Genomic DNA, 23,929 nt, shown 5'->3' with positions numbered 1-23,929 from the left:
TTGAGGCAAGAGTTTCCTGGTTTCAAGGACACCCAGATGCAGGGAAACAGGATTCTGTGGGGTAAGGACGGACGGCAGCTGCAACCCTACAGACCGCGGGCTCCCACCAGAACACAGACTTCATGTTAAGGGAGAAAACGTTTTATTGGCACAGTCATTCCTTTTCTTGTTAAATTAACAGACTGAAGCAGTGATTTTTACATAGTTGAAGCTGGTTTCTCCCAAATGAGTTTCATTGTATCAGGTTGGTAGCCAGTCAGGTCATGACCACCCGGGGTTTTGTTGGGAGACAGTCTGTGAAGCCGGGACAGCTTCCAACTGTTCCTCTTTTCATTCACATGATCAGCTGAGGTGCACACAAAATAAAATGTATATTTAAAAAGGAATCACGCCAAGGACAAGACCAGAGAGGGTCTTCACAGCAACACTGTGAAGCTCAAGAGATGCAGGGGCCCTGGGGGAATGGCTTTCTCCCAAGGGCCGCCCCATTGGTTTTCTTTTCAACCTAGCCCAAATCTAGCGAGCTACTTGCTTCGAAGTACCGCCGCTGGTGGGGCTGGTCTTGTTAGGAACTCCACTTTCTATTGGTCTGGAGTGCCTAACAAACCCCCCAGGTCTGGGGCTGGCTTCCTGGTGTGCACGGACTGGGAGGGGGCGGGGCGGCGGCAGCAGGTGCTGGAGCGGAGGGCACTGGGCGCAGCTCTAGGGTAGGGGGGAAGCCTTGCTTCGCTTGCGGCGGGAGCTCACATGGTCTAAGTGTGCACGGGGACTGCAGTCCACCCAACGGGCTGGGAGGTAGCCAGGCCTTGGACGTGCCTCCTTGGAAGACGGCTCTGATGGTAGACACGAGGTTTGGCCCAATCCTTCAGGCCCTGTCCAAAACCTCTTCTATCTTATTTGAACTCAAAAGAATAAAAGACATTCCTACCCTCCATCTCCTCACCAGCCCAACTGGCTGTATTTAGGGAAACACTGCCCCAGAGCTGGCAAGACCAGTCCCATAGCAGATTAGATCTTTTTCCAGTACTGGTCAGTGCATGGGATCCCAGCCACAATTTCTGATTCGATTCCACAGTGATCCCGTCCTCTGAGGATTTTAAAGAAGCCTGGAAAGCAAAAATAATATGCCTTTAAAGCGTGCTGAGTTTTGATCCTTGCCAACATACTCAGAATCACCCAGAAAGACCCAGGAGTAGGAGACACCAGCCTAGCCCCAAAGCAGTCACCAAACGTGCCCCAACTCCTCCTGTCCGCCCAGTAGCCCGACTCCACAACATGAGGCCTCTGGACCCCACTTCCATTTGACCCCACATAAACAAGCACTGCACCCGGGGTGTGGGGAACTGTGAGGGACAAGTGACCTGAAGCCGTGTGCTGATCCCTACCACCCTCTCGGGATCAGCGCCTGCCCTTAGGGCAAGGGAACCCCCAGAGCTCACCAGCACCCAGAAACCCGGGAGGTCACTGCTGAGTCCCAGGACCAGTGTTTGGAGCAGAGCAGGACAAGACGACCACTCCGTCCTGGCTCACACATCCCGTGAGCAGGCAGGGGGCCGCCACTCACCATTGTCGCCCCAGTCCGTGTTCCAGGAGTTGCCAACCAGCCAGTAGGGTGTGCCGTTCTCCACTCCCCAGCCCAGGATGCGGACAGCGTGGCCCCCCATCATCTCTCCAGTGACGTGCTGGTATACTCCTGAGAAAGGGACGGCCCGTTCAGGCAGAGACGGGGCTACTGCCCCACTCCCCGGAGCATCCCTCCAACTCAGCTGGTTGCCCCAGCAGGACAGGGTCCACAGGGCCCACCAAGCCCTCCTAAGAAACTGTTTGCAAACAAGGTTATACATAGCATGCTCTGATGTTCTCTCAGAACGCTCCAGGGGCTCCCACGACATGGGGCAATTATTTCAATAGGTTTTTGAAAGCCCAACACCCAAATATGTTGAGTAAATATTAAAGTGGAGTCCCAACAAAATGAGCTTGTTGGTTGTCTTTAAAAATGAAGCTATAAATTCTCACTTAAGAAGTCAATTTAATGTTAACATTCAATTCCAGCTATCTGTTCTACATGCTAGGACTCCATGGAAGGATCTGTCAAAAGGGTTCTGTAACCTAAGGAGTTTTACATTGCTGCCCTGGGATGCACCCTGCAGGGGTGGAGAGAGAGAGAGGCCGGGGTGGCGGCAGCCGGTGCTGACTGGGGAAGACAAGACAGCCACAGGCCAAGGTGCTCACGGGGCCTCTGAAGCAGGCGATCCCCTCACTAGTGAATCACTCTGTCAAGCTGGAAATGCACCCTTTTAAATTATTAGGGGGGGAGGAGGTTGTTAAATTGTTAAACCTGCCAGGTTTATAATCTTGTCTCTCTAGAATCGTCTCCCTTCATCCAACGATGTTTCCTAAGAGTGGAGAGCACTGAAGTGTTCGATGTGGCAGAATGGAAAACTGGAGACAGCAGTGGTCAGCCACAGACTGTTCTAGAATGGGGGGTTTCTAAGACAGCCCTCTGGCCGGGGGCCATCCGGTTCCCGGGGGTGACGCCCCACAGCCTCGCGCAGGGCCTGGTGCTCCCTGCTCCCCCGGCCACCGCAAGTGAGGCGTGGCCTGGGACTTCGATCTAGTCCTGCTGGTCCCCCAGAACCCGCGCCTCCCCAGCCCCCACTGCCACGAGGGGCCACCACGCACCAGACTTGTATAGCAGGAAGTCGGAATACACGGTGAAGGCCGCCTCCACCGGGCCGTTCTTGTAGATCTCCGCCATGATCTCCTTCTCGCTGCTGGACACGCTGTACGAACTGCATCCTGGCAAAGGAACCCGCCCGCTGAGCGTGGGTGACCCGTGCCCCCCGCAGCTCCACCTGTCAGCTCTTCACTGACCAACGGGAGCCGCCAGGGAAGACAGCATCTGGCGACGTGCCCAGCCCCGGGGCCAGGAAAGGCTTGGGGGGGTGGGGCGGTGAATGAATGACGGCTCTGGACGACCCGGGGTGCTGGACAGCACCAGCCCCACCTTACCGTAGTGCTTGTCCTCTTTGTAGGACGGGGTGTAGCCGGGCTCGCAGAACTTGCTGCACTTGGGGGTATCCCCCTCCCCTGTGCATGGGGGCCGGGAGCCGTTCACATGGTGCTCGCAGGGAGGAATGGAGTAGGGTCTGCAGCCTGAAGGGCCAAGGAGAAAGGAAAGGATCAGCTGACAGCCTCTTCAGAAGCGCCTTGTGTGCAGCCCTGACACCGTGGCCAATTCTGCCCTGTTCTGCCCCGGAGGGGACTGCCTCCTGTGTCCACGGAGTTTTTAGCTTCCTGCCCTCAACTCTCAACCCTCACTTTATAAAGCAAGCGGAGAGCATTCTTACTCACACCTTGTAAAATCCAGCTAGCCAGATACGGGCTGAGGGCAGACACTCACCTACATGAGATTCGTAGAGACCACCGGAAACCAGGCCTTGTTTTGTCCAGAAGTTCCAAGCTTCAGCAGGAAAGCCCCCGTTACAGCTAAGAAAAGAGCCACTCATTAAATTCACCATGAGAGAACTTCCAGCTGCTCCCAGACCACACTGCCTGCCGCCCAAGGCCCCGGGGTCGCGTACGGACCCACCGCTGCCTCCCGCAGCTGGCCCAAGAGCTCTCCCAGGCCCCAGCCAAGCCCACCTCTCCGTCCCTGGGAGTCACCCAGCTCCCAGGCCTGCCCACCACCGTCCCCCACAAGACAGAAGGACTCTGGTGTTCACGTCTACCCCACACCAGGCTGTCACACGGGTTCTCAGTCAGCACACTGCAATTCCCTGCTGTTTTAATACACACGAGGCTAATGCTGGGGGCTGGGTTAACTGGAATGAGGTGGGGCCTGGACACGTTTTTTTAAACTCCCAAGTCTTCTAATCTGTAGCCGTATCTGAGAACCACGGCTGTAAAACCAAGGCCAGAGCTGGCAGAAAGGCAGGCACCCATGGTGGGAACAGGATGACACCAACAAGGCCCAAGATCAGAAACTCAGCCACGTACTCTGAGACCATCTCGGCTGTGCCTGCAGCGTACCGCCCACACCCAGCGCTGCAGGTCAGCCCGGCTTTAGGTGGCTCCGGGACGGCAGCAGTCACACCGCGGCCTGCTTCCAGACACCCCCGGTCCCCAGGCTGTCTCAGCAAAGGACCCTCATCCGGCCCGGAGTACGCTCCTGTTGTCAGGGAGGCCTCAGGCTGGGGGCTCCTGGTGCCATCCCCAGGGGCCTGGCGCCCACGGTGGGAGGGGTGGCTTCTGACTCACCCGTCCCCACACTGGTCGCCACAGCAGGTGAGCATGTCCTCGGCAGACACCTCCACGTTGACGTGCCCGTTGGTGCGGATGCAGATCCGGTCAGAAATGGCTTCCACGGCCCCAAATGCCTGTGGGGACAAGCCCCACCAGATGAGCCCCACTCCTGGACCGTGGGCTCTGCCAGCCAGAGGACCACAGTGGACCCTGCAGACCTTCTTGGTGGCTATTCTCTCCCAATGTTAGGGAGGGTCCTGGCGCTCAAGTCTGTCTTTAAAACAAGACACCAATCCACCCCAAATCTCTACCTGCACACTCAGTTCATTTCTTTTCTTTTTGTTAGTATTTTATTGATTTATTTGAGAGGGAGAGCATGAGAGAGAGAGCACAAGCAGGGGGGAAAGGAGAGGCAGAATCCCCGCTGAGCAGGGAGCCCAACACAGGACCCTGGCGTCATGACCTGAGCTGAAGGCAAACACTTACCTAACTGAGCCACCCAGATGCCCCTTCCTCAGTTCATTTCTAAAACATGGTTTTTGTTAACATAAAACAGCTCACACAAACGACGAATACTGTATGATCTTACTAATATGGGGTATCTTGACTGGTCAGTAAGAGACGGAAAATAGATGGTTAAATTTATACCAAGTGTACCTTACCAGAGGTAGAAACAAAATTAAGACAGCTCACTGAGGGGCGCCTGGGTGGCTCAGTCATTAAGCTTCTGCCTTCAGCTCAGGGCGTGATCCCAGGGTCCTGGGATCGAGCCCCGCATCAGGCTCCTCTGCTGGGAACCTGCTTCTTCCTCTCCCACTCCCCCTGCTTGTGTTCCCTCTCTCGCTGGCTGTCTCTCTGTCAAATAAATAAATAAATAAAATCTTTAAAAATAGACAGCTCATGGGATACTTCTTTGTGAAGCAGAGTAGGGCTCAAACTAATGGTATCTGCTGATGGCCCTGATGGCCCGGGACAGCGTGTCAAACAGAGAACAGCTTCTCCACCCACACAAGGGCCACACCCATACTCCACAGAGGGCACTCTGCACATTTTCCCGCCTAGTCCTTGCAGTAACTCCTGACCATGGGGACCTTCCTGATTTGTATGCTGACAGACCTGGAGACTCAGAACATTTATACAACTTGCCTAGTCACGGCGGGTCTGACACGGGCCCCCGCCCGCCAGGGCTCCAGCCCCTCCCCGCCAGCAGGGCCTCACCCAGCAGGACCCGCAGGAGCCCTGGTCTCGGATCTCTTTGATGGTCGGGCAGTTAGGCCACTGTTCCCGGGCATCGAAGTTTTCAGGCAGAACCATGTTCTCGGCAAACCAAACTCTAGATAAAGGAAGACCTCCATGACAAACTTGCATCTTACATCCCTCCCCCGTCCCCGCAGACATCAGCGACTGCTGGCTGGGTCATCACCTGGAAAGGGAGGCACAGGGAGGACAAGCCGAAGGTGACGTCTGCAGGGATGTCCCCTGGGAATGTTATGCAACCAAACCAAACCAGGAATTCTACCGTTCAACACATCTTCTCGTTCCCTATGCTTCTTTCTAGTCTTATTTCATCAGGTATTTCCAGGAGTTTGGCCACAAGATCCACAAAACTGTGTTTCTTACTCCCCTCACCCCACCCCGGGGTCTGCCCACAGTCCTCACAACACTTTTAGTATCTTCTCCATTGTGTGATATCCCATAACCCCTCCATCCACATTGTCAGACAGTTCTAATGCTTCCTACAAGAGTAATGCTCACTTGAAAATGCCCAGCGCAGAGTTCTCTAGAAAAAATGAAACATTAATGGTGGATCAGATGGCTTTTCTTAGATTCTCCTTCAATTATTGAAGACTGGATGCATCCAGGTCATACGGGACAGACCCGGAGCCCTGCCCACTGGGCTCTGAGACACGTGGAGAAGCACAGTAGGAAACACGGCACGGGGGGCTGAGCCCTGTCAGGTAGGCTCGCAGCTCCGGGAGAAGGGAGACCTCTGGATGCCAAGGAGGCCTTCTTACTTCCCTCCTTCCCGCCGTCCCAAACACACAGCTGCTGCTCGTGTGGCAGTGGGGCAGGTGCGGTGGCCTGTCGACCCCCAGAGAGCAGGCACTCACCTCTGGGGCAGCTTGGGCCCACCCAGGAAGGTGCCACACAGCCTGCTCAGGTAGCCCGGGTCCACATTGTGGAAGTTGTGTCCAGCCTGGAAGAGAGCCCCAGCCCCAGCTGTCAACAGAGGGGGTGTCTAGGGGTGGGGGTGGATGAAGGCCTGACAAGGCCAGGGGTCCCATCCGGCTCAGCAGAGCAAGGGGGTTGGGGCCTTGCTACAGAACAAATGTGTCCCCCCAAGTTCACACTGAAACCTAACCCCCAAGGTGATGGCACCTGGAGGTGAGGCCTTCGGGAGGTGATTAGGTCACGAGGGTGGAGACTTCGTGAATGGGATTAGTGCCCGTCCGGGAGCTGCGAGGGAGCTGGCTAGCGCCTCCCACTAGCGAGGGTACAATGAGAAGTCCCCCACCTGCGACACAGGAGGGCCCCCGCTAGAACCCAGCGACGCTAGCACCCTGAAACTGCACTTCCAGCCCTCAGGACCGCAACCAATGCCCTTCTATTTATGACCCACCTCATCCGTGGCATTTTGTGACAGCAGCGGGCGGACTAAGACAGGCACCCGGCCGCAAGTGAGTCCCCGCCCCACAGGAAGTGCGGGGGGCGGGGCACGCCGCCGTGGGACCACTGGCTAGCTTCTCTGATCTGCTACACTGGCTGAGGTCCAGAGAAACCCTCTACAGCCCTGACACGGCTCATTCTTGCTTCTTTCTTCCTGCAGTCCCAGGCTCAGGGCTGGGCAGAAGCAAGCAGCTGCTAATGAGCCAACCAACTACCATGGGGGGGGCCGTTCAGGGTCTTCCTGGCTGTGAGCCCTTCCAAAGCCTGCCCATCCCCCATGCACCACCACGAGCACGTGAGCACACACGGCACAAAGGGGAAGGAGCAGGGAGGAGGTTAGCACAGTCCTGAGTAGCTATGACTCTCAATCAGACCAACTGTCCGGGGCAGACCGTCCTATGGGCCACAGCAGCAGCCACCACCCTTGGGAGGCAGAGCGCACCAACCAAACCCCTTGGGAAGGGGTGCGTGCAGAAGTGGTCCCCACAGCTCACCTTCCACGTAGTGTTACGCTTGTTAACATAGTTCACCAGCTCATCGGACGGCAGCTGGAAAGGCGGCCTGCTCTGGGCACCGGCCAGCACCACCAGGCAGCTAAGAGAGGCCAAAAGCTGCCACATTTTGGAAGCTGGATCCTCGATTCACCTAGAAAAGACAAGGCATCAGGCCACTGAAGGTCAAGTGCGTAACATACACAAGGGTGCCGGCTCAGGCAGCATGGTTCTGGGGCCAGAAACCACCCAGAAAGACCCATGTTCTTTTCCCGGCTCTGCCATTTGCCTCCTTCCATTCCTCAGTGTCCTCCTCTTCTGTAAAGCCCGGGTGTGGGGACAGAGAGCCCCCAAGGACCTACAGTGTGCATGGGCTCCCAGGCCCCGTCTCAGCAAAGTCCCAACCTAGGCCCAGAGCACACAGGGTGGTGCCGTGGACTCAGTGTTCGTCCACCCCAGCCCAGCCCCCCACCCAAACTCATGGAAATCCTAACCCCAACGTGATGGGATTAGGAGGTGGGGCCTTTGGGGGGTGACCGGTCATGAGGATGGAACCCTCATGACGGGACTAGTGTCCTTGAGACCCCAGAGAGCTCCCTCTCGCCTTCTGCCATGTGAGCACACAACAAGAAGAAGGTCACCTGGAAGAGGACCCTCACCTGACCGTGCCAGCACCCTGACCTCAGACTCCCACACTCTGTCCCAAAAGGAGAAACGGATTTCTGTTTAGAAGCCACCCCACCCGTAGTATCCTGCTGTAGCCGCCACAGGGGCTAAGACGGACTGCGTGTGCTTCTCTCCTCCTCCAGAGGCCCGGGGGGCCAGGAGAGAGAAAGCTGCGAGCAGCGAGGCCCCTCCGTGGCTGCGGCCTGGGGACCAGCGCATACTGCTTGGGTCTCCTGGGGTCTCCCGGCTGTCAAGCCGGGCTCACAGTCTGAAATGGCGCTGGTCCCTGGCTGGTTTGCAGCTCTCTCGGGAGCTGCGAGGATGGGGCCAGCACCGCCCTGCCGTCCGTCAGAACCCCAAGGCCCAGGCCACAAGCGGTACGGACGACTGCATCCGAAACACATCAATACACCCCGATCTTCAGGCTAAATGGCGTTCAGGGCCCTCCCTGCCATTGCCACCTCTCCCCTGGGTTTGTCCAAGTCTGAGACTCTTCCAGGTTTGTGCTGAGAGAGTAAGCAGTCTTAGTTATGGGTCCCAGGTGGAAGACCAGTAAGATAAGCAAAATGCAAAAGAAAATATATTCCATGAGCCACATTCTGGATATAAAACAAGCAAACAGCGGCCAGCGAAGCCCAGCATGCGCCAATCTCAGCAGCGCCAGGAGGCAGAGCTGGTTTGGCCAGTGGCACAAGTCTGGGACTTTCTCTGGTTTTTCCAGTCAGCCAAGGGCTCTGTTTCAAAGACGGGTCCTTCCAGGAAGGGCACCCATCAAATTATAACCACAGTCCTTGGATCTTAGAATTGGCTTGCAAGTCAGGAGCCCGGCTCCGCCTCTGAATCAGGCTCTTAGGCAAGCTGCTGCAATGAAAGCAAGAAATGTTCCGGGTGCCACAGCACCCCGGGGCCGTGCGGGAGACCCATGTCTGGGGGAGGGGTACGGGGGGGGGAGGGGGAGGGTTTCCCATCCCTGACCTCAGGGGCTTCCAGAGGGACCCACCTCCTCCCAGGTCACAGGGTTAAATGAAGATGCACTGGGCACGCTGCCTCCCACGGTGAATTACAGTTGAGGCAAGATTTCAACTTGATGGTTGCTTAAGCAACAGTTTATCCTGAAGATAATGGTGTGACAACAGCAAACAGTTCTGGAAAAGAGCACGATGGAGGCCTGCCCTCTGGGGTAGTCGAGATATTATAAAACCCTGGGTGACACTGGCCCGGGAGCAGTCCGACCAACAAAATAGGCCAGTCAGAGGCATATCCTCCGTGGGGGGATTTAGCTTCGTGGCACAGGTGGGAGAGGAAACGGCACGTTTCCGTGGACAGGGCCTGCACCCCTGGCTCTGCATTTCGAAAACCATAGTAAGGCGCAATCTTTACACCTGATTTCTCACACACAGGAAGGGCTACACGAACAAAGACCTTGAATAAAACCAAGCAGTATGAAGAACATAAATGCACTTTAAACACTAGTATCAGAGTGAGCAATACCTATGATCGACAAGCAGAACCTTAAAGAGACAATGCTTGACTACATGACAATAAAGCCTCTTTTTCCAGAAGACAAACAGAACAAAACAAATGTGGCAAGCCGACAAAACAGTATGTCCATATACTTAAAGCTTCATTTCCTTAATATGCAAAAGGCGCTTAAAAATCTGAATAAAAGCAAAATAGAGAAATGGCAAAAGGACACACAATAAATTTATAGAAAAAGAAGTACAGGGCGCCTGGGTGGCTCCGTCGGTTCCGTGTCTGCCTCTGGCTCAGGTCATGATTCCAGGGTCCTGGGATCCAGCCCCATATCGGGCCCCCTGCTCAGCGGGAAGCCTGCTTCTCCGAACTCTCTCTCTCTCTTTCCATCTCTCATGAATAAATAAATAAAATTAAAAAAAAAAAAAGAACTACAAATGGCCATCAGATAGCAAAAGATACTCGACCACAGGGAAGTACGGATAAAATGGAGGACTTGCGAAGGCTGGGCAGCTGGCCAGTTCCTGGCAGCGGTCAGACAGCAGAAGCGCTGGGGGGCTGAACCCCGGCGGTAGGCACAATCATGGAGAGGATGGCTGCGCCATTTCCATTAATTCTGCAATCTGCACGCCCTCTGACTCAGCAATGTGACATCTAGAAATTTATCCTACTGGCCTCAAGTTCAAAGACGTTAAGTATACAGATGTTTACTGAGTATTCTCTGTATAACGAAAGACCAGAAACAAAGCAAGTGTCTGATGACAGAATACTGTTAAGTTATGGTAAATGATTAACAGAACACAAAGCAGCCACGAAGAACGAACTAGGTGAAGTGAATCATATTATACTGATAAAGTAAATATGCCCAAGATACACGTAAGTGGAAAAAAAGCAAGTCGCAGATGAGTCATGGTAAGCGTGTGAGCCCCTGAGGCAAGGTACATGCCTATTACCGTTACCACATGCAAACCACCAAAAAAACCATGAAAGTAGTATGTGTGGTGGGGAGACTTATTTTTCACTATCCTTTTTTAAAAAATTAAAGGGACATACTATATTCGAAGTTTTGCTCCTTTAGGAAGAAGAGTAGCTAGGGCTACCCCAAACCCTGAGCCCCCAAATGCACTTCCAACTAGCCACTATGCACTTCCTAGCCAATAGTGAGGCCTTCTCCTAGTGACCTTCTGCTCACAACACTTCACCTTCTGGTCTTCAGTGACTCAGGGGAGGCTGGTGTTCCCATGGCTACATCAGGGACGCACATGGCCTGCAACTGTTAGGTAAGCATCTCACCGTGTCCTCACACGGCGGAAGGGGCAAGGGAGCTGAGGTCTGTCTCGTAACATCTTCTAGGCAAAGAGGCAAAGCAGTCAGGTTTTTCTCCTTTATCCTGACACCCTCTGACTTACACTTGGCACCTTCACATTTTCCCAGGATAGGAGAGCCTAGCGAGCGAACACTGGGGTGTACGCTCCGGGCACATGTCAGACCCATGCCAGCAGGGCCAGGCCTGGCTGACAAGCCCACTAGAATCACACCCAGGAGGGTCACCCTCCTCGGCATTCACCGTGACCCACCAGGGGTCCGGGAACATGGCGGGGTGCTGAGGCAGCCCCAGGTGAATGCTCCCCACAGGTCCTAGGGAGGCATCCCAAGGTGATCCCTGGGGGCTTTGTCATCTGCTGAGATGTTAAGTCATGAGCAAGTGGAGAATGGGAGCAATTCCACAGTAACTTGGACTTGAAACAAGCTTTTTCTGGTTTTTCTGGTGGCAGAGAACACAGGCACCCCCCATTTCCCAGATGGTTCTCCGTTTCTGTGCCAATGGCTGCCATGGCCATAGCTAGGCCAACTCCTGAGGCTGGCCAGGCCTCAAGTGAGACTTCCATGAACCTGCCCTTCTTCTCTTGGTTCCACAGGTCCTCCTCCGTACTTCCTGTCAACGTCATTCTCCCCATCATAACAGGGAGAACCAGGGGCCCCAGCGAACTGCAGAGCTGTGAGCCTGGGGGATGGGAGCTTAGCTTGAACCACTGACTCCAAGCCCCACTAGCAGTGAGCACTTGGGCAGCTCTTCCCTTCAGCTCCGCACCCCAGGCAGAGGGCTGTGGTCTGGACTGGGGTTCAAGTAGTGAATACCTGCTGTAGACCATGGTGAGGACGAGCACTGGGCCTGGAGTCAGGAGACCTGGATTCAGATCTTCCACTTATTAACCGTGGACCCTTGAATACCAATCTGCAATGAGCCTCAGTGTCACCAGCTATAAAATGGGGCTGATGACCCTTCGTTTCTCCAGGCAGAAGTCAAGAGTGCCATGACGGTGCCTGCTCTATAGTCAGAAAGCAGCGAAGGGTTGCTCACTTGGGCACCCTCAATTTCCAGGTTCCATTCACTACCCTCCTTTCTTCCCTCCCTCTCCCCTGCCTTCCCCCACTTCTAGCCTGTGCCAGATAATTCCAGTTCACTCCAGACCTGTCTGCAATACCTCTCCATCACAAACAGTCTGAATTAAAAATGAGGTTTTTAACCTCAATTAACCTCCAAATGGGCTTCCATTTTTAGAGCTCAGGAGAATGCTGAGCCGGAAGAATACGAAGTCAGACTTCTCCTGCTGGAAGGGCCAGCCGCAGCTATCCCAAGAGCAGCAGCAATCTCACTCCAGGGAGGGCCAGGCATCTTCCTGCATCTGCACAAATCATCAACCCCCGCCCAACTGCAGCAACTGGCTAACACAGGCCGTGCTCTGAACAAGCGGGGCCTACGGCCTTCACCTGAAACAGAACCAGCTTTCGCTTCCCCTCTTCGGGGCAAATACTTCCCATTTTCTCAGTTTTGTGGGTTTATTATTTTTTTTTTAATTGCAGGACAGAATGAACAGAAAGTCCTTATTCTGTGAGAAAAGAGGGGCCAACTAGATGAGAACAGTTGCAAGTCACCAGACTCCCTTGCAGGGCGTGGACGGGTGGAGGGAACAGCTGTGGGCAGACCCTACTTCTTCCAGCCCTCAGGCAGCTGGTCCTCCTGGGTGGACCTGGGGTTCCACTACGCCTCTGGCCCTTTGCCAAGCCAATCTCTGGCTAAAAAAAAACAGGCTCTGGCAGTTCTTCTCTCTCCAGACCCCCACAGCACTCGACAGTTTCTATGGAAGCACATCCCACTCAAGTTTTGTAGAACGTTGTCGTGGGCAAAAGGGGCCTGTGGCCCACTGATCCTATTAGCTCCCCCCCCCCCATAGCATAACCATTCCTCAGACTTATTCTGAAGCCATCTCAGGACTAACGTGGACCTTGGGACTCTGGAAGGAGATGGAATGAACGCAGGAGAGGAGCTGTTGCCAAGTTGCAGAAGGCTTCGGTCCTGATATTCTCTAAGGGCATGGAATCGGTCTGGGCTGCCACCAGCTGGGTTTTTAAAAAATCTTCCCTATGAGGTTATGGAGCCCTCGGGTAGTCTGGATTCTCAATCTGTCCCAAATCTAAGGAGACAGGACATCTGAAAATTCCAAGTGCGCCCAGCTGCAAGCTTCTAGGCAACACAGAAACAGATGAATGGGTGTCCACGGAACCTCCTTCACAGCTGGCTCTAAAGAATCAAAAACCGAGCGCCTCGGTTTTGCCCAGAGCCACGGGGTAAGGCTGTGCGCGGCAGATCGTCACCAGAGTGCCCGCAGACGACAGGGACGGTGGACCGGAAGGAGCACTGGGAAGATTTAGTGCGACACTGCCAGAGAACCTGGCTGCAGCTTTCTCGCTCACACTCACGGCAGCTGGTCCTGAAGTTTCGACTACTTCAGCGTACCACCTACACACCAAAACCAGGCAGATCTTCATTTCCTCCGACGGCAGCTTGCCCAGCGACGCCTCCGTGTTGGGGCTGAGTCAAGCGCCCTCGTCTCAGATCCGCTCCGACCTGACTGAACCAGACCTTGCCCTGGAGTCTGAATCACCGCCTTGATGTTTCCTGTCTCTGCTCGTAATGGAAACGTGTCTAACTGCTTCATGGCTTATGATCTTCTAATGAAAAATAACAAAACAGAAAGGGCTCCTCGTCACCATCTGTCTCCTTAGAGTTGCGAGGGTGAACCGGCACCAGCCGGCTCTGTTGTCTGGAAACAGGCCCCCTGCAGCTGAAGGCCCCCAGGCAACCGCTGTGTGACCCAGGAAAGGCAGTCACTGCAGTGGCCACAGCTGCGCAAGCCCCCAGCCCTGCTGGCTCCAGGGGAAGCAGGGGCAGCAGTGAGAAGGCCCCACCTGGGGGCGCCTGGGTGGCTCAGTCAGTTAAGCATCTGCCTTCAGCTCACGTCATGAACCCCGGGTTCTGGGATTAAACCCCACGTTGGGCTCCCTGCTCTGCAGGTAATCTGCTTCTCCCTCTCTCAATAAGTAAAATCTTAAAAAAAAAAAGAAGTAGAAGAAGAAGAAGGCGGCCTCACCTGCCTCACCCATCTAAACAGTTTAGGCCAGTAACAGGCACTCCCCCTGCTGCCCCCTGCCAACCATCTGTCCCCAAATCAGGGACTAATCCCCACCAGGGTGAGCAGGGTGGGCCTACTCAACTCATCTCCCATAGTGCCCGGAAACCATCTAGCTATGGTGCCCAAAAATGGAACATGGCTTCAGATCAGTCATAGCGGCCCACATCCTGCAAACAGAAGAAAATCACTACCTTGGGCTTCAAACAATGGACCCCAGGAAGGCCCTCAGCAGGTGAAAATTTTTGCACTGTTGAGAAACAAGAATTTGGGCAAAGTTCTGGAAGCTTCTGCTCACCAGCTTTGCTCACTGAGTCTGATCCTGACTTACTGAGATGCTAAAGGGGGCACTACATTCTGGTGTCTCTGTTTCTAAAACGGGCATACTGCCTGGATTCTGAAGGACTTTAGGACTACTTTATACAGGATTGCAGAAAGCCTTGGAGATTTCAATGAGATTAGCGTCCCATGCCTCCCCAGCTCACAAGAGCACCCAGTCGCTCATTCCACTGCAGGCGAGATCTCATCTCCCTGCCGGCTGGGTCCTCAGGTGCCTGAGACACTGGCGGTGACAAAAGCAAGCAACAGAAAAGCGCTGCCTCCCCAGCTTGGCCCTGGTTCCTCTCTCGAGGCCCCAGGAAGAGGTACTCATCTCACGAGACTGCTGGGAGACGGAAGGAGATGGCCTTTTTCAAAGTGCCTTCCACGCAGCCTGGCTCGGAGCAGGCAGCCCTGACGATGAACTGCCACAGGAAATGGTTGTGTCCTTACTGGGGAGGGGAGTTCACAGCTCTCGACTCACAGGCTGGTCAATTTGTGCCATCCCAGGCTAGTCTGTTTTTTATTCTCAGAAAAATTATGATCACCCTACTTTTAGCAACAAGCCCTCCAATACTGGTTCATTCTGCTCTCCTGACCCCCAGAACAAAGCACCCTAAGCATCCACAGGGTTCAGTGGAAGCAAAGATGGCTCCCAGCTGGCACCACCCTCCCAGGTCTTGTGCAAGCCCAGGGGCTGCGTGACTTGTGCATGTGTAAGCACACCCCGCCCAAGCCCAGGTCAGAGGGTCACCGAGAAGCCCAGCCCCGGCTGGGTATCCTGGCAGAATACCTCCACGTTCTGGCAGTGCTTTGGATTGGATCAGTTTACTATTTTGGTGGTACCTATCCCATGCTCCTGCCCTCACCCTTGCCAGTGGTGAGGTAATCTTGATGACCAGACTGAAGTGAGTTACGAGTGTGGGAGAGACAGATAACGTAGGAAGGCAGCTTCCTTGGCACCCAGCAGTCCAAAGACAGTAATGCTGGGAAAGCATTACTTTGGTCCTGTATCGAACTTTGGTCTTGTATAGAACTTGTTTTACCAATGAGGGAAACCGGTGCTTGAGAAAATGCCATGAGCGAGCCCCGAGGAGTGTATCTGAGTAGGCAGGAACAGTTACCAAGAGATCAAAGTCTAAAATTCCACAATTATTTTAGTGACCCCTGTCATCTCACAAGCTGGCAGGAGCCTCAGTGTTCTCATCTGTAAAATGGAAGAGTCAAACTGCACTACCCAAAACTCACATGCATTCTAAAAGTTAGAAAAAGTTATCTAATCGCAGAAGTCCAGGGAGCTGTTAGGATCTAAAGAAACCTCGGTGAGCTCTAGCTGTTAACAAACATATTAAAACCACAAGCACTGTCAGGGATCAACAACAAAAACAGAAATCCTCACTTGCCAATGATCTCCAAAAATAAAGAATTATTTGAATTCCTGGTCAGAAAAATTAAAAGAGTGACACCATTTCAAACCTATCAGGTTGGTAAAAACTGAAGTCTGGTAATACCCAGTGGTGGCAACTGAGGAACAGGAACCCTCACCACTGCTGATAGCTTGCTCATACAGGCAAACTTGGACAGCATTCTACCAGGATCCAGCAAAACGGAAGACGCACACATCGTACGACCCAGGAATAAACAGGCCTTCCCCAGCTTTTGCCCTACGGAAACTCCTGGGAGTGCCTGTGAGATACAAGGATTTACTGCAGCGCTACGGTGAACAGTGAGAAGTCAGACCCACCTGTCCCTCAGTGAATACTGCGCGTTTAAGATGAATGGACGAGATCTGCATGTATCAACATTAAGTAATAAACCTCATAAACAGGAATGGAAAAGGATACAGACAGCACAATTACAGTTGTATCACTTTTAATAACACGGTTCATGGACTGATACCAAGTATTAAAAGTACCCCCAAAAATGTGCAGGAGAATTATAAAGAGAACAAGATAGGAGCTACCATGCCCCTTGGGAAGCCCAGAAGCAGGCAGGGGAGCCGTAATGGGTTTGCAGAGCAAACAAGCTGAAACCTGCCTCCTGCCAAAGGGACCTGTGTCAAAGAGGAAATGCACTCCCTGTGAACCGCACACATGCCCAAGATGTGCAGACCCCAGATGCTGGGGAAAGGGTGTGGGGATGAGGCTGGAGGTTAAAAATGAGACTGGTTCAAGTCTAAATATACACTGGCACTTGCTCCCTAGATGGGGTATGAACAGAAATGGAAAGACTCAGGATTTATTGCCCACACACCTTTTAGTGGCTTCTGAGCTTAAGCCAAGAGGTGATGATATACCTGGGAGTGGGTGTAGACACTGCTGACGGCCTCCCAACATCCGCTGAGTACAATACACACCCCCCACCTGCATGTGCCCCAACTACATTCATCAGCTTGTCAACCCCCCCACCTCCCGGCACGTGAGGCTGAACCATATGAGAAGCGTCTGATTTCCATCCTTCCTGATCTAGAACATACCCAGTTCTTACCATCTTCGCATTTTCCTTATGTCAAACTATCTAAAACAGGGAGCAGCCATGAGGAGCCCTTACTCCAGAACACTCCAGCCCTTCCCTGCCAAGGACAGGGGTATTCCACACAACCACAACTCCCTGCCACATTTAAGAAAATCACCCAACAGAAGCCCCACAACTCCCCTGAATCTGCTCTCCCTTGCTTCTCAATCCCACTGCCCAACAGGAATACAAAATCTCTCTTACCCCTAATATGTGTGCAACTTGCTACCCCCACTCCCAGGTCCTATAATTGAGGAAAGAACAAGCCAGCCTCGGCGGCCTCAGTTCAAGCTGCCGAACCGCCAGCGCACGGACAGGTTCATCCTGGGCCCAAAGAGCTTCCACCCTCACCGCCCGACCAGGCCCGAAACACAGATGTCCTGACCCAACAGCAGGGGAATTACTAGAGCCAGGGCTGGACTGGCTGGCGAAGGCCCCAGATAAGGGATCTACACGCTTCCACTGCTGAGTGACAATACCCCAGCTCTGGGTGCTTTCTCCAGGGCACCTTCCACTCTCTTTGGGAAAGCCACACAGGGTGTGTGTGTGTGTGTATGTGTGGAGGGCGGTGCAGCTCAGCCCCTTTCTCTATAAAGTTCAAGGGCTCTAGGTCACCATCACCAGTGCCAACAGGAAACAACTCTCAGGGTGCCTGGCTGGCTCAGTCAGTAGAGCATGTGACTCTTGATCTCAGGGTTGTGAGTTCAAACCACGGTGGGCACGGAGCCTACTTAAAAACAAAACAAAACAAAACCTGAAACAATTCTCCATTATCTTAAGGACGTTATGAAGAAAAGCGGCCCTTACCCAACCAGACACCCTTCTAAGCCTCTTCACCTTACCTGTACCTGAATCTGCAGAATCACCTGGCTGCACACATCCCAGCTGCGTTTGCGTCTAGTGGAGGCGCTTGAAGATCAGTTTTTTCCAAGCTAACTCAAGATGCTAGGGCTCCGTTTGAACCCCACCTCCGCCCCTCCCACTGGGTGAGAGGAAGGGGTAGAGGGCTGTGGGGCCTGGGTTACTGTCCTTATCCTTGCACAGCCTGCTGGCTTCCTCGGTGCCAGGGGAAGAGAACGACCTAGGTCCACTAAGGCAAATGCAATTCATATCTACCTGGACTCAGTCACCCCTCACTGCTCCCCAGATGCTCCCTCTCCCAGGCCTCCAGAGTCATTAACTGAGGGAAGAGGTGGTGACCCAGGGGCTCTGCCTTGCTTTCCCCTCTCCCAAACAATCCTGGGCCTCCGGAAGGCACTGGCTCCCTTCCGCCGCAGCTGAGAAGGAGGGAGTGGCATCTCCCCCTTCCACTCCAGCCTCTCAGGGAGAGGACGACTGGGGGATCCCAAGGCCTTTACCTAGTCTCCTAACCCCTCTGCTTAATTTGTCCTCGCATCAGTGGGTTTAACTCATCCTGTGGCCTCCACCCTACTCCACCCAGTTCCAGGTTCCAGTTTTCTGGTTTCTATTTTCTGGGGTCCCTAGAACTGTGCGTGTGGTTGCGCGTAATTAAGTTACTCAAGCAAACCCTTTGTAATAAGAAAACACCGAAAACAGATGTAGGGAGACACTATTATCTCAGCAATTTCCTGAGGAAACTAAGGCCCCGAAGCTCACAAGGGGCTGGGGAGCTAGATTCTAGCCATAAGTCCCCAGGATTCAAGCCAAGCGCTTCCCGAAAGCTCCTCCCCCGGAACTCCCCCGCAAACTCCCCAGCTCCTCCCGGGCTGCTTCCCAGGCCCGACCCCAAAGCCGGGCGGACCGCGGCGGGGCCGGGCTCAGCCGACCCGGGGTGGCCAACACAGCCCCAAGGAGAGGGCCGGCGGGCGCCTGCTTTCTGGCCGGAGTCGGGGTGGGTGCCAGGCTGCCCGCCTGGGGTTTGTTTTTACTTTTCTCACCGCAACGACTTCTAGGAGCGTGCGAGCTGCCACCCCTGCCCGCCGGGCTGTGACAGCACGAGGGTCCCCCGCCTTCTCGCCCGCCCCGGGGATGCCGCGGGGCCGCGCCTGGGCCTGGCGGGGACGCAGAGGGGCCCCGGCCTGCCCGTCCCCCTCCAAGGTCAAGTCCACCGCGCCGGCGCCGCGCCCCGGCCACCCGCCCGCACTCACCGAGCCCCGCAACCGGGATTCTGGGCCTGCAGCCTGCGAGCGCGCCGGGGGCCCCTGCCAGCGCCGGTGCCCGAGCAGCCGCCGTAGCTTCCCGGAGCCTGCCCCGGCGCCTATTTACCGCGCCGGCCCCGCCCTGCGCGCCCGGCTGACTCGCCACGTGACGGCTGCGAGCCCAGGGCCCGCCCCTACCTCCGCCCAGCCGCCCGCTGCCCCGGGGACTTTGCGCCCTCCTCCGCGCCGCTGGGGGTGGGCTCCCTGCCCTGGGAAGAGGGTCTCCGAGGCTGCTTGGCCTCCAATCTTACCGATCGGGGCCAGTGGGGAGCGGAGGGGAGACGAAGGTGGCCCTAAGGGCCTCCGTCCAGCCTGGGAGAGATTCCCTTGGGGCCGCCGGCGCCCGAAAGCCGCCTTTCAAAGCCTGATGGATCTCTGCTTGGAGGAGGGGACCACTGCCCCTTATTTCATTCATTCAGAAACCACTGATTGAGTTGGGGGTATCATGATAGCACGCCTCCCAGAAGAGCCTTAAAAAGCTCTTTAGCGTTGATATTCTGAGAACATGCCTATTAAGATCCTCCAGGTACGTAATAGTAAATGGGTATGAATTTCAGGACCTGCGTCAGGATTTCTATAGGGAAGGGCCTTAGGGGCCGACATCTGTTTGGAAGAGGGGTGCCAGACCTGTCCTAAAAGGGACACGCACAGCAAGTACACCATTTTACCTTGAGTTTATGTGGGGAGTGGCTCGGGAGGCTGATGGAGACGGTGGGGTGGCTCAAGACCCACCCCCTCCACGAATCCCCATGTTTCTAATCCTTTGAACAACCTTGCAACCTAGGTATGTTCCCAGTTGTATTCTAGAGGATCAGGAAAGTCTAGTATTTTATCCAGGTGCTCCTGGTAATAAGAAAGCTGTAGGTCTGGAGAACTCCAAGAGGTCCTGGTGGTGTCCTATTTTTTGAGTGGTGTTGTTGGGATCCAGAGCCCACGGCCAAGAAAAAATTATTGAGAATTCTTTGGTGCCAAAAAGATGATTTTTATTAAAGCACGAGGACAAGACCCATGGGCAGAAAGAGGGCCAGCCCCAGGATTGTGAGGAACAACGACTTATATAATTTGGGGTAGGGGGAAGTAAAGAATAGGGAAGTCCTAAAAGGACTTTCATATGCTAAAGAAGACTCACAGGCTCCTGGAGGCCTCGCTATTGTCAAGCTAAGGTGGTTTTTCCCCTCTAGCGAAGCATTAAGACAGTTGGGAGCTGCCTGGAGAATTGTTACATTCTGCGGGTCTCAAGTATTTGTCAATACCGGCTACAGGTTATAAGGATGTTTAATTTTTTCTACATTCCTTCTGCCTTTGTTTCCCATATCACTGGCTCCTGTCTGCTGCATCTTGCAGATATCTGGCCCCCAGCAGTCACACAGTCCCTGTGATGAGGGAACGGAAGGCAGGTTGAGGACAAAGCAGAAGCTGACACCCTGCAAACCCCTCCCCCCAGATGTAAGCGGCATTCCCTGGGCACTCCTGGCTGCCCCAAAGGACAAAGAAACAGTTAACCTATAGATCTCTCAATTTTGCAGAACTAAGTTTCCCTCAGTTTGCAAATGTATTAGCAGTTTACAAGGACAAATCATTTCTATCACTAACCTAGTTTCCAGAAGGATATGTAAATACAACTAATGTCTTACAGCCTGCAAACCATAGACATATACTTTTAGGAATCCAGGAAGTTCCCAACTATCTTAATGTTAATGCCTTGCTAGAGGAAAAAACAACTTAACTCGACACTGGCAGGGCCTCTGGTGTCCTGTGAGTCTTCTTTAACATATGAAAAATCCTCCTGAAATCTCCCTTTTTCCTTACCTCCTCAACCCCTTGGTATATAATCAGTCACCCCTCACAACCGCATCGCAGCTCTTTCTGCCCACAGGTCCTGTCCCCGTGCTTTAATAAACCACCATTTTTGCACGAAAGAAGCCTCAAGAATTCTTTCTTGGGTGCCTGGGTGGTGCAGCGGTTAAGCGTCTGCCTTCGGCTCAGGGCGTGATCCCGGCGTTCTGGGATTGAGCCCCATATCAGGCTCCTCGCTGGGAGCCTGCTTCTTCCTCTCCCACTCCCCCTGCTTGTGTCCCCTCTCTCGCTGGCTGTCTCTCTCTCTCTCTGTGTCAAATAAATAAATAAAATCTTAAAAAAAAAAAAAAAAAGGAATTCTTTCTTGATCGTCGGCTCCGGACTCCACCCCACTGAACCTCACGAGGTATTGCCGTGTCCTCATCACCTGTGCCTGCTAGGGCACATCAGAGAGCTAGTTGGACACGTGTACTTAATGCCTGTTTGGTTCCAATTAGAGAAAGGAGTGGAAGGAAGTCTCCGAGTCCCCCCATGGTTACTAAACCCTCAATTGAGTGAGGTGGCTGAGGAACTCAGAACAGAGGGGAAGAAGGCTGCAGGTCACGATGGTCCCAGCTGCAAGCTTACGCAGTCATATCTTGAGAACCATGGACTCTAGACAGTGTTTTGACATGTCATCCCCCACATGGTGTCAGTCATTTTCAGATCCCATAACGTAGCTTATAAAAGGAAACCCAAATGAGGAGGACACACAGATGACCATGGTAAATCTCCCCTTTTCGTAACCGGAATGCTGAGTACTTTGCATTAGCTCTTTTTTATGTAATTCTGAATGGGTGCCATTGTAGAGATAGAAATCACTTTTTTGAAATAAAAGAGAAATAAGTACTACAGGAGTAGAATTTAACCTTTCCTGCCCCATCTGGGAATGCTTCATGGAGAAAGGAACACACCATGTAGTTTACTTGTTAAATCTCCTCAATGCCCTCACTGGATCTTAAACTCCATGAGGATAAGGATTTTTGCCCAAAGTGAAAAAGAAAGCCACAGGCCCAGGGAAGAGTTATTATAGGGTTGCGGGGTTCTTGTCTCACGGAATTGAAGAATGAATCTTGCAGACACAAAAGGGTGAAGTGAAGTGAAAGTTTATCAAGTGAAAGTGAGAGCAGAAAGGAAAGAAGAAAGCTCTCTAGAGTGAAAGGGGTCCCGAATGGGAGCTTTGACTGGCAGTCTTTTATTGAGAACTGACAGGAAGCTTGTGGCCTTGAAATTCTTATGTCGGCTTGGTTTGAGCAAGGACTAATGATAACATCCTTAATGACTTAATTCTTTGAGGTCTAGTCATTTTCTGTGATTACACTGTAGCTCCCAAAAAAAAGAAAAGAAAAGAAAAAAATATTCCCTAACATTCAGGGCCAGGTGGTCTGATTTGTTCCCTTATCTCTGGTTTTGTCCACCTCAGCATTTCTCCACATTGGGGATTTCCGTGAACCTATTCGGGATTTCTGTGAGCCTGGTCACGCAGACTTTTGCATGAACCTAGTCAGGGGAGTCAGGGGCCTCCTATCTCTCCCTGCCTATACCCTAACCCTTTCCCTCAGAGGCACTTGCCCCCAGGCTTAACTGCAGTTTCTACCTTCTCTAGAATGGAATTTTAAGCCTGGGAATTTCAGGTCAGCACCAATGAGGTAATCTGTCACATGGGCCTTTTCATCCCCCCATGCCCCAAGGAAACCGGCATGACCCATCGTAGAAGACCCCTGCCCTTCTGGCTAAGGGGAGGTAACCTTGCTTGGAACAGTCCTTCCTTTGGCTAGTAACTTTTTGCTCCAACCTCTTTCCCATAAAAACCGTCCATTTTGTAGAACTCCTTGGAGCTCCCCTTAACTGCCAGATGGGGGATGCAAGTCAATTCGTAAACTGTTTAATAAAGCTCATTAGATCTTCACATTAACTTGGTTGAATTTTGCTTTCCAATGCTATGTTCTTTCTTCATCCCCGGCACGGAGCAAAGAGGCTGGCGCCTAGTAGAGAACGAATACACATTTATTGAGTGAATGGATCCGTGCATGAAGGGGGCCTTGAAGGTTCAGTAGAATTCTGGCTTAACCTGCCAGGTCAGGGGCTCAGCAAATACCCCTCAGAGCTTACAGAAGGGCCTGAGCCTGTACAGGCAGAAGCCGTTTGCCTGCTCAGCTTCTGGAAAGGAGGCCTCGGTCTATACCCAAAAGAGATGAAAACCTATGTCTTCACAAAAACTTTGTGCTCACGTGTTCATTGCAGCATTTACAATATCATCAACTGTTACAGGATTTACTTCTCCTTCGGTGCCCGCGGTTCTTGGTCACGCCACTTCGAAGAATGAAGAAGTAGACCGGACAGAGTGGTGGCAGCAAAGCAAGGTTTATTGAGCGATAGCAAAGTGATAGTATAAAATATCTCTCAATAAGCCTATTACCGAATAACAGGGTTGATGAAGGTAGCACTTATTCTGGCTGTCCTTTAAGAAGTCCCTATTCTGAAGAAATGCCTGATTTTTTTTTCATTTTATTTGTAAACGCTGGTAAATTCTGTTTTCCTCTGGCTTCTCTCTGCCGGCTTCTAAACCCCAGGGAGTTAGACTCCGTCGTGGGGACCTTGCACCGACAGCCTGCTGCTACTAGTGACTTCTTCAGTAGTTAACAGTGGTTTCTGATGGTATTGTAAGCAGAAAAAGTTCGGGGTCCCCAGGAAAGGAAGACAGACACAACTCTCTTGACACGAGAAAAAAATCATTTTAGGCCCCCAGCCATCTTGAGAAAGAATGTGAGAACGATGCCAGGCTCAGGCCAGGAGGGGGCTGAATCACATGCAAACGTGAAATGTGATTGACACACACTCTTGAGTTATCTTTGCAGGATCTAAACCCCTTTGAGGGACGCCTGGGTGGCTTGGTCAGTTAAGTGTCTGGCTTTGGCTCAGGTTATGATCCCGGGGTCCTGGAATCGAGTCCCACATTGGGCTCCTTGCTCAGCGGGCAGCCTGCTTTTCCATCTGCTTGCTACTCTCCCTGCTTGTGCTCTCCCTCTCACTCAGACAAATAAATAAATAAAATCTTTAAAAAAACCAAACCCGTTCGAGCACTCAG

At 53.1% G+C, this 23,929-nt stretch overlaps 1 protein-coding gene across 3 annotated transcripts; it reads right to left on the bottom strand.

Moving 5' to 3' along the window:
• Nucleotides 1–125: 125 nt before the first annotated feature.
• Nucleotides 126–19,110, bottom strand: CTSB (cathepsin B). 3 transcript variants are annotated; one of them, XM_026518888.4, is made up of 10 exons: nt 18,955–19,110; nt 7,407–7,557; nt 6,357–6,442; nt 5,464–5,578; nt 4,261–4,379; nt 3,404–3,489; nt 3,013–3,156; nt 2,683–2,799; nt 1,565–1,693; nt 126–1,106 (listed from the first exon to the last, which is right to left on the bottom strand). In XM_026518888.4, the coding sequence occupies exons 2-10, from the start codon at nt 7,530–7,532 to the stop codon at nt 1,009–1,011; spliced, it is 1,020 nt and encodes a 339-aa protein (XP_026374673.1). In that variant the 5' UTR covers nt 7,533–7,557; nt 18,955–19,110; the 3' UTR covers nt 126–1,008. The 3 variants fall into 3 exon arrangements, with proteins under 3 accessions (XP_026374673.1, XP_048068333.1, XP_026374675.1); XM_048212376.2 differs by lacking the exon at nt 6,357–6,442 and having other exon boundaries at nt 18,955–19,092; XM_026518890.3 differs by lacking the exons at nt 4,261–4,379; nt 6,357–6,442; nt 7,407–7,557; nt 18,955–19,110 and having other exon boundaries at nt 5,464–5,537.
• Between the last annotated feature and the right edge of the window lie 4,819 nt (nt 19,111–23,929).

The sequence above is a fragment of the Ursus arctos genome, unplaced genomic scaffold (genome assembly GCF_023065955.2).
Source record: "Ursus arctos isolate Adak ecotype North America unplaced genomic scaffold, UrsArc2.0 scaffold_11, whole genome shotgun sequence".
NCBI lineage: Eukaryota > Metazoa > Chordata > Mammalia > Carnivora > Ursidae > Ursus > Ursus arctos.
The sequence above is the reverse complement of the archived record's forward strand: the minus strand, read 5'-3'. Positions and strand labels throughout refer to the sequence as shown.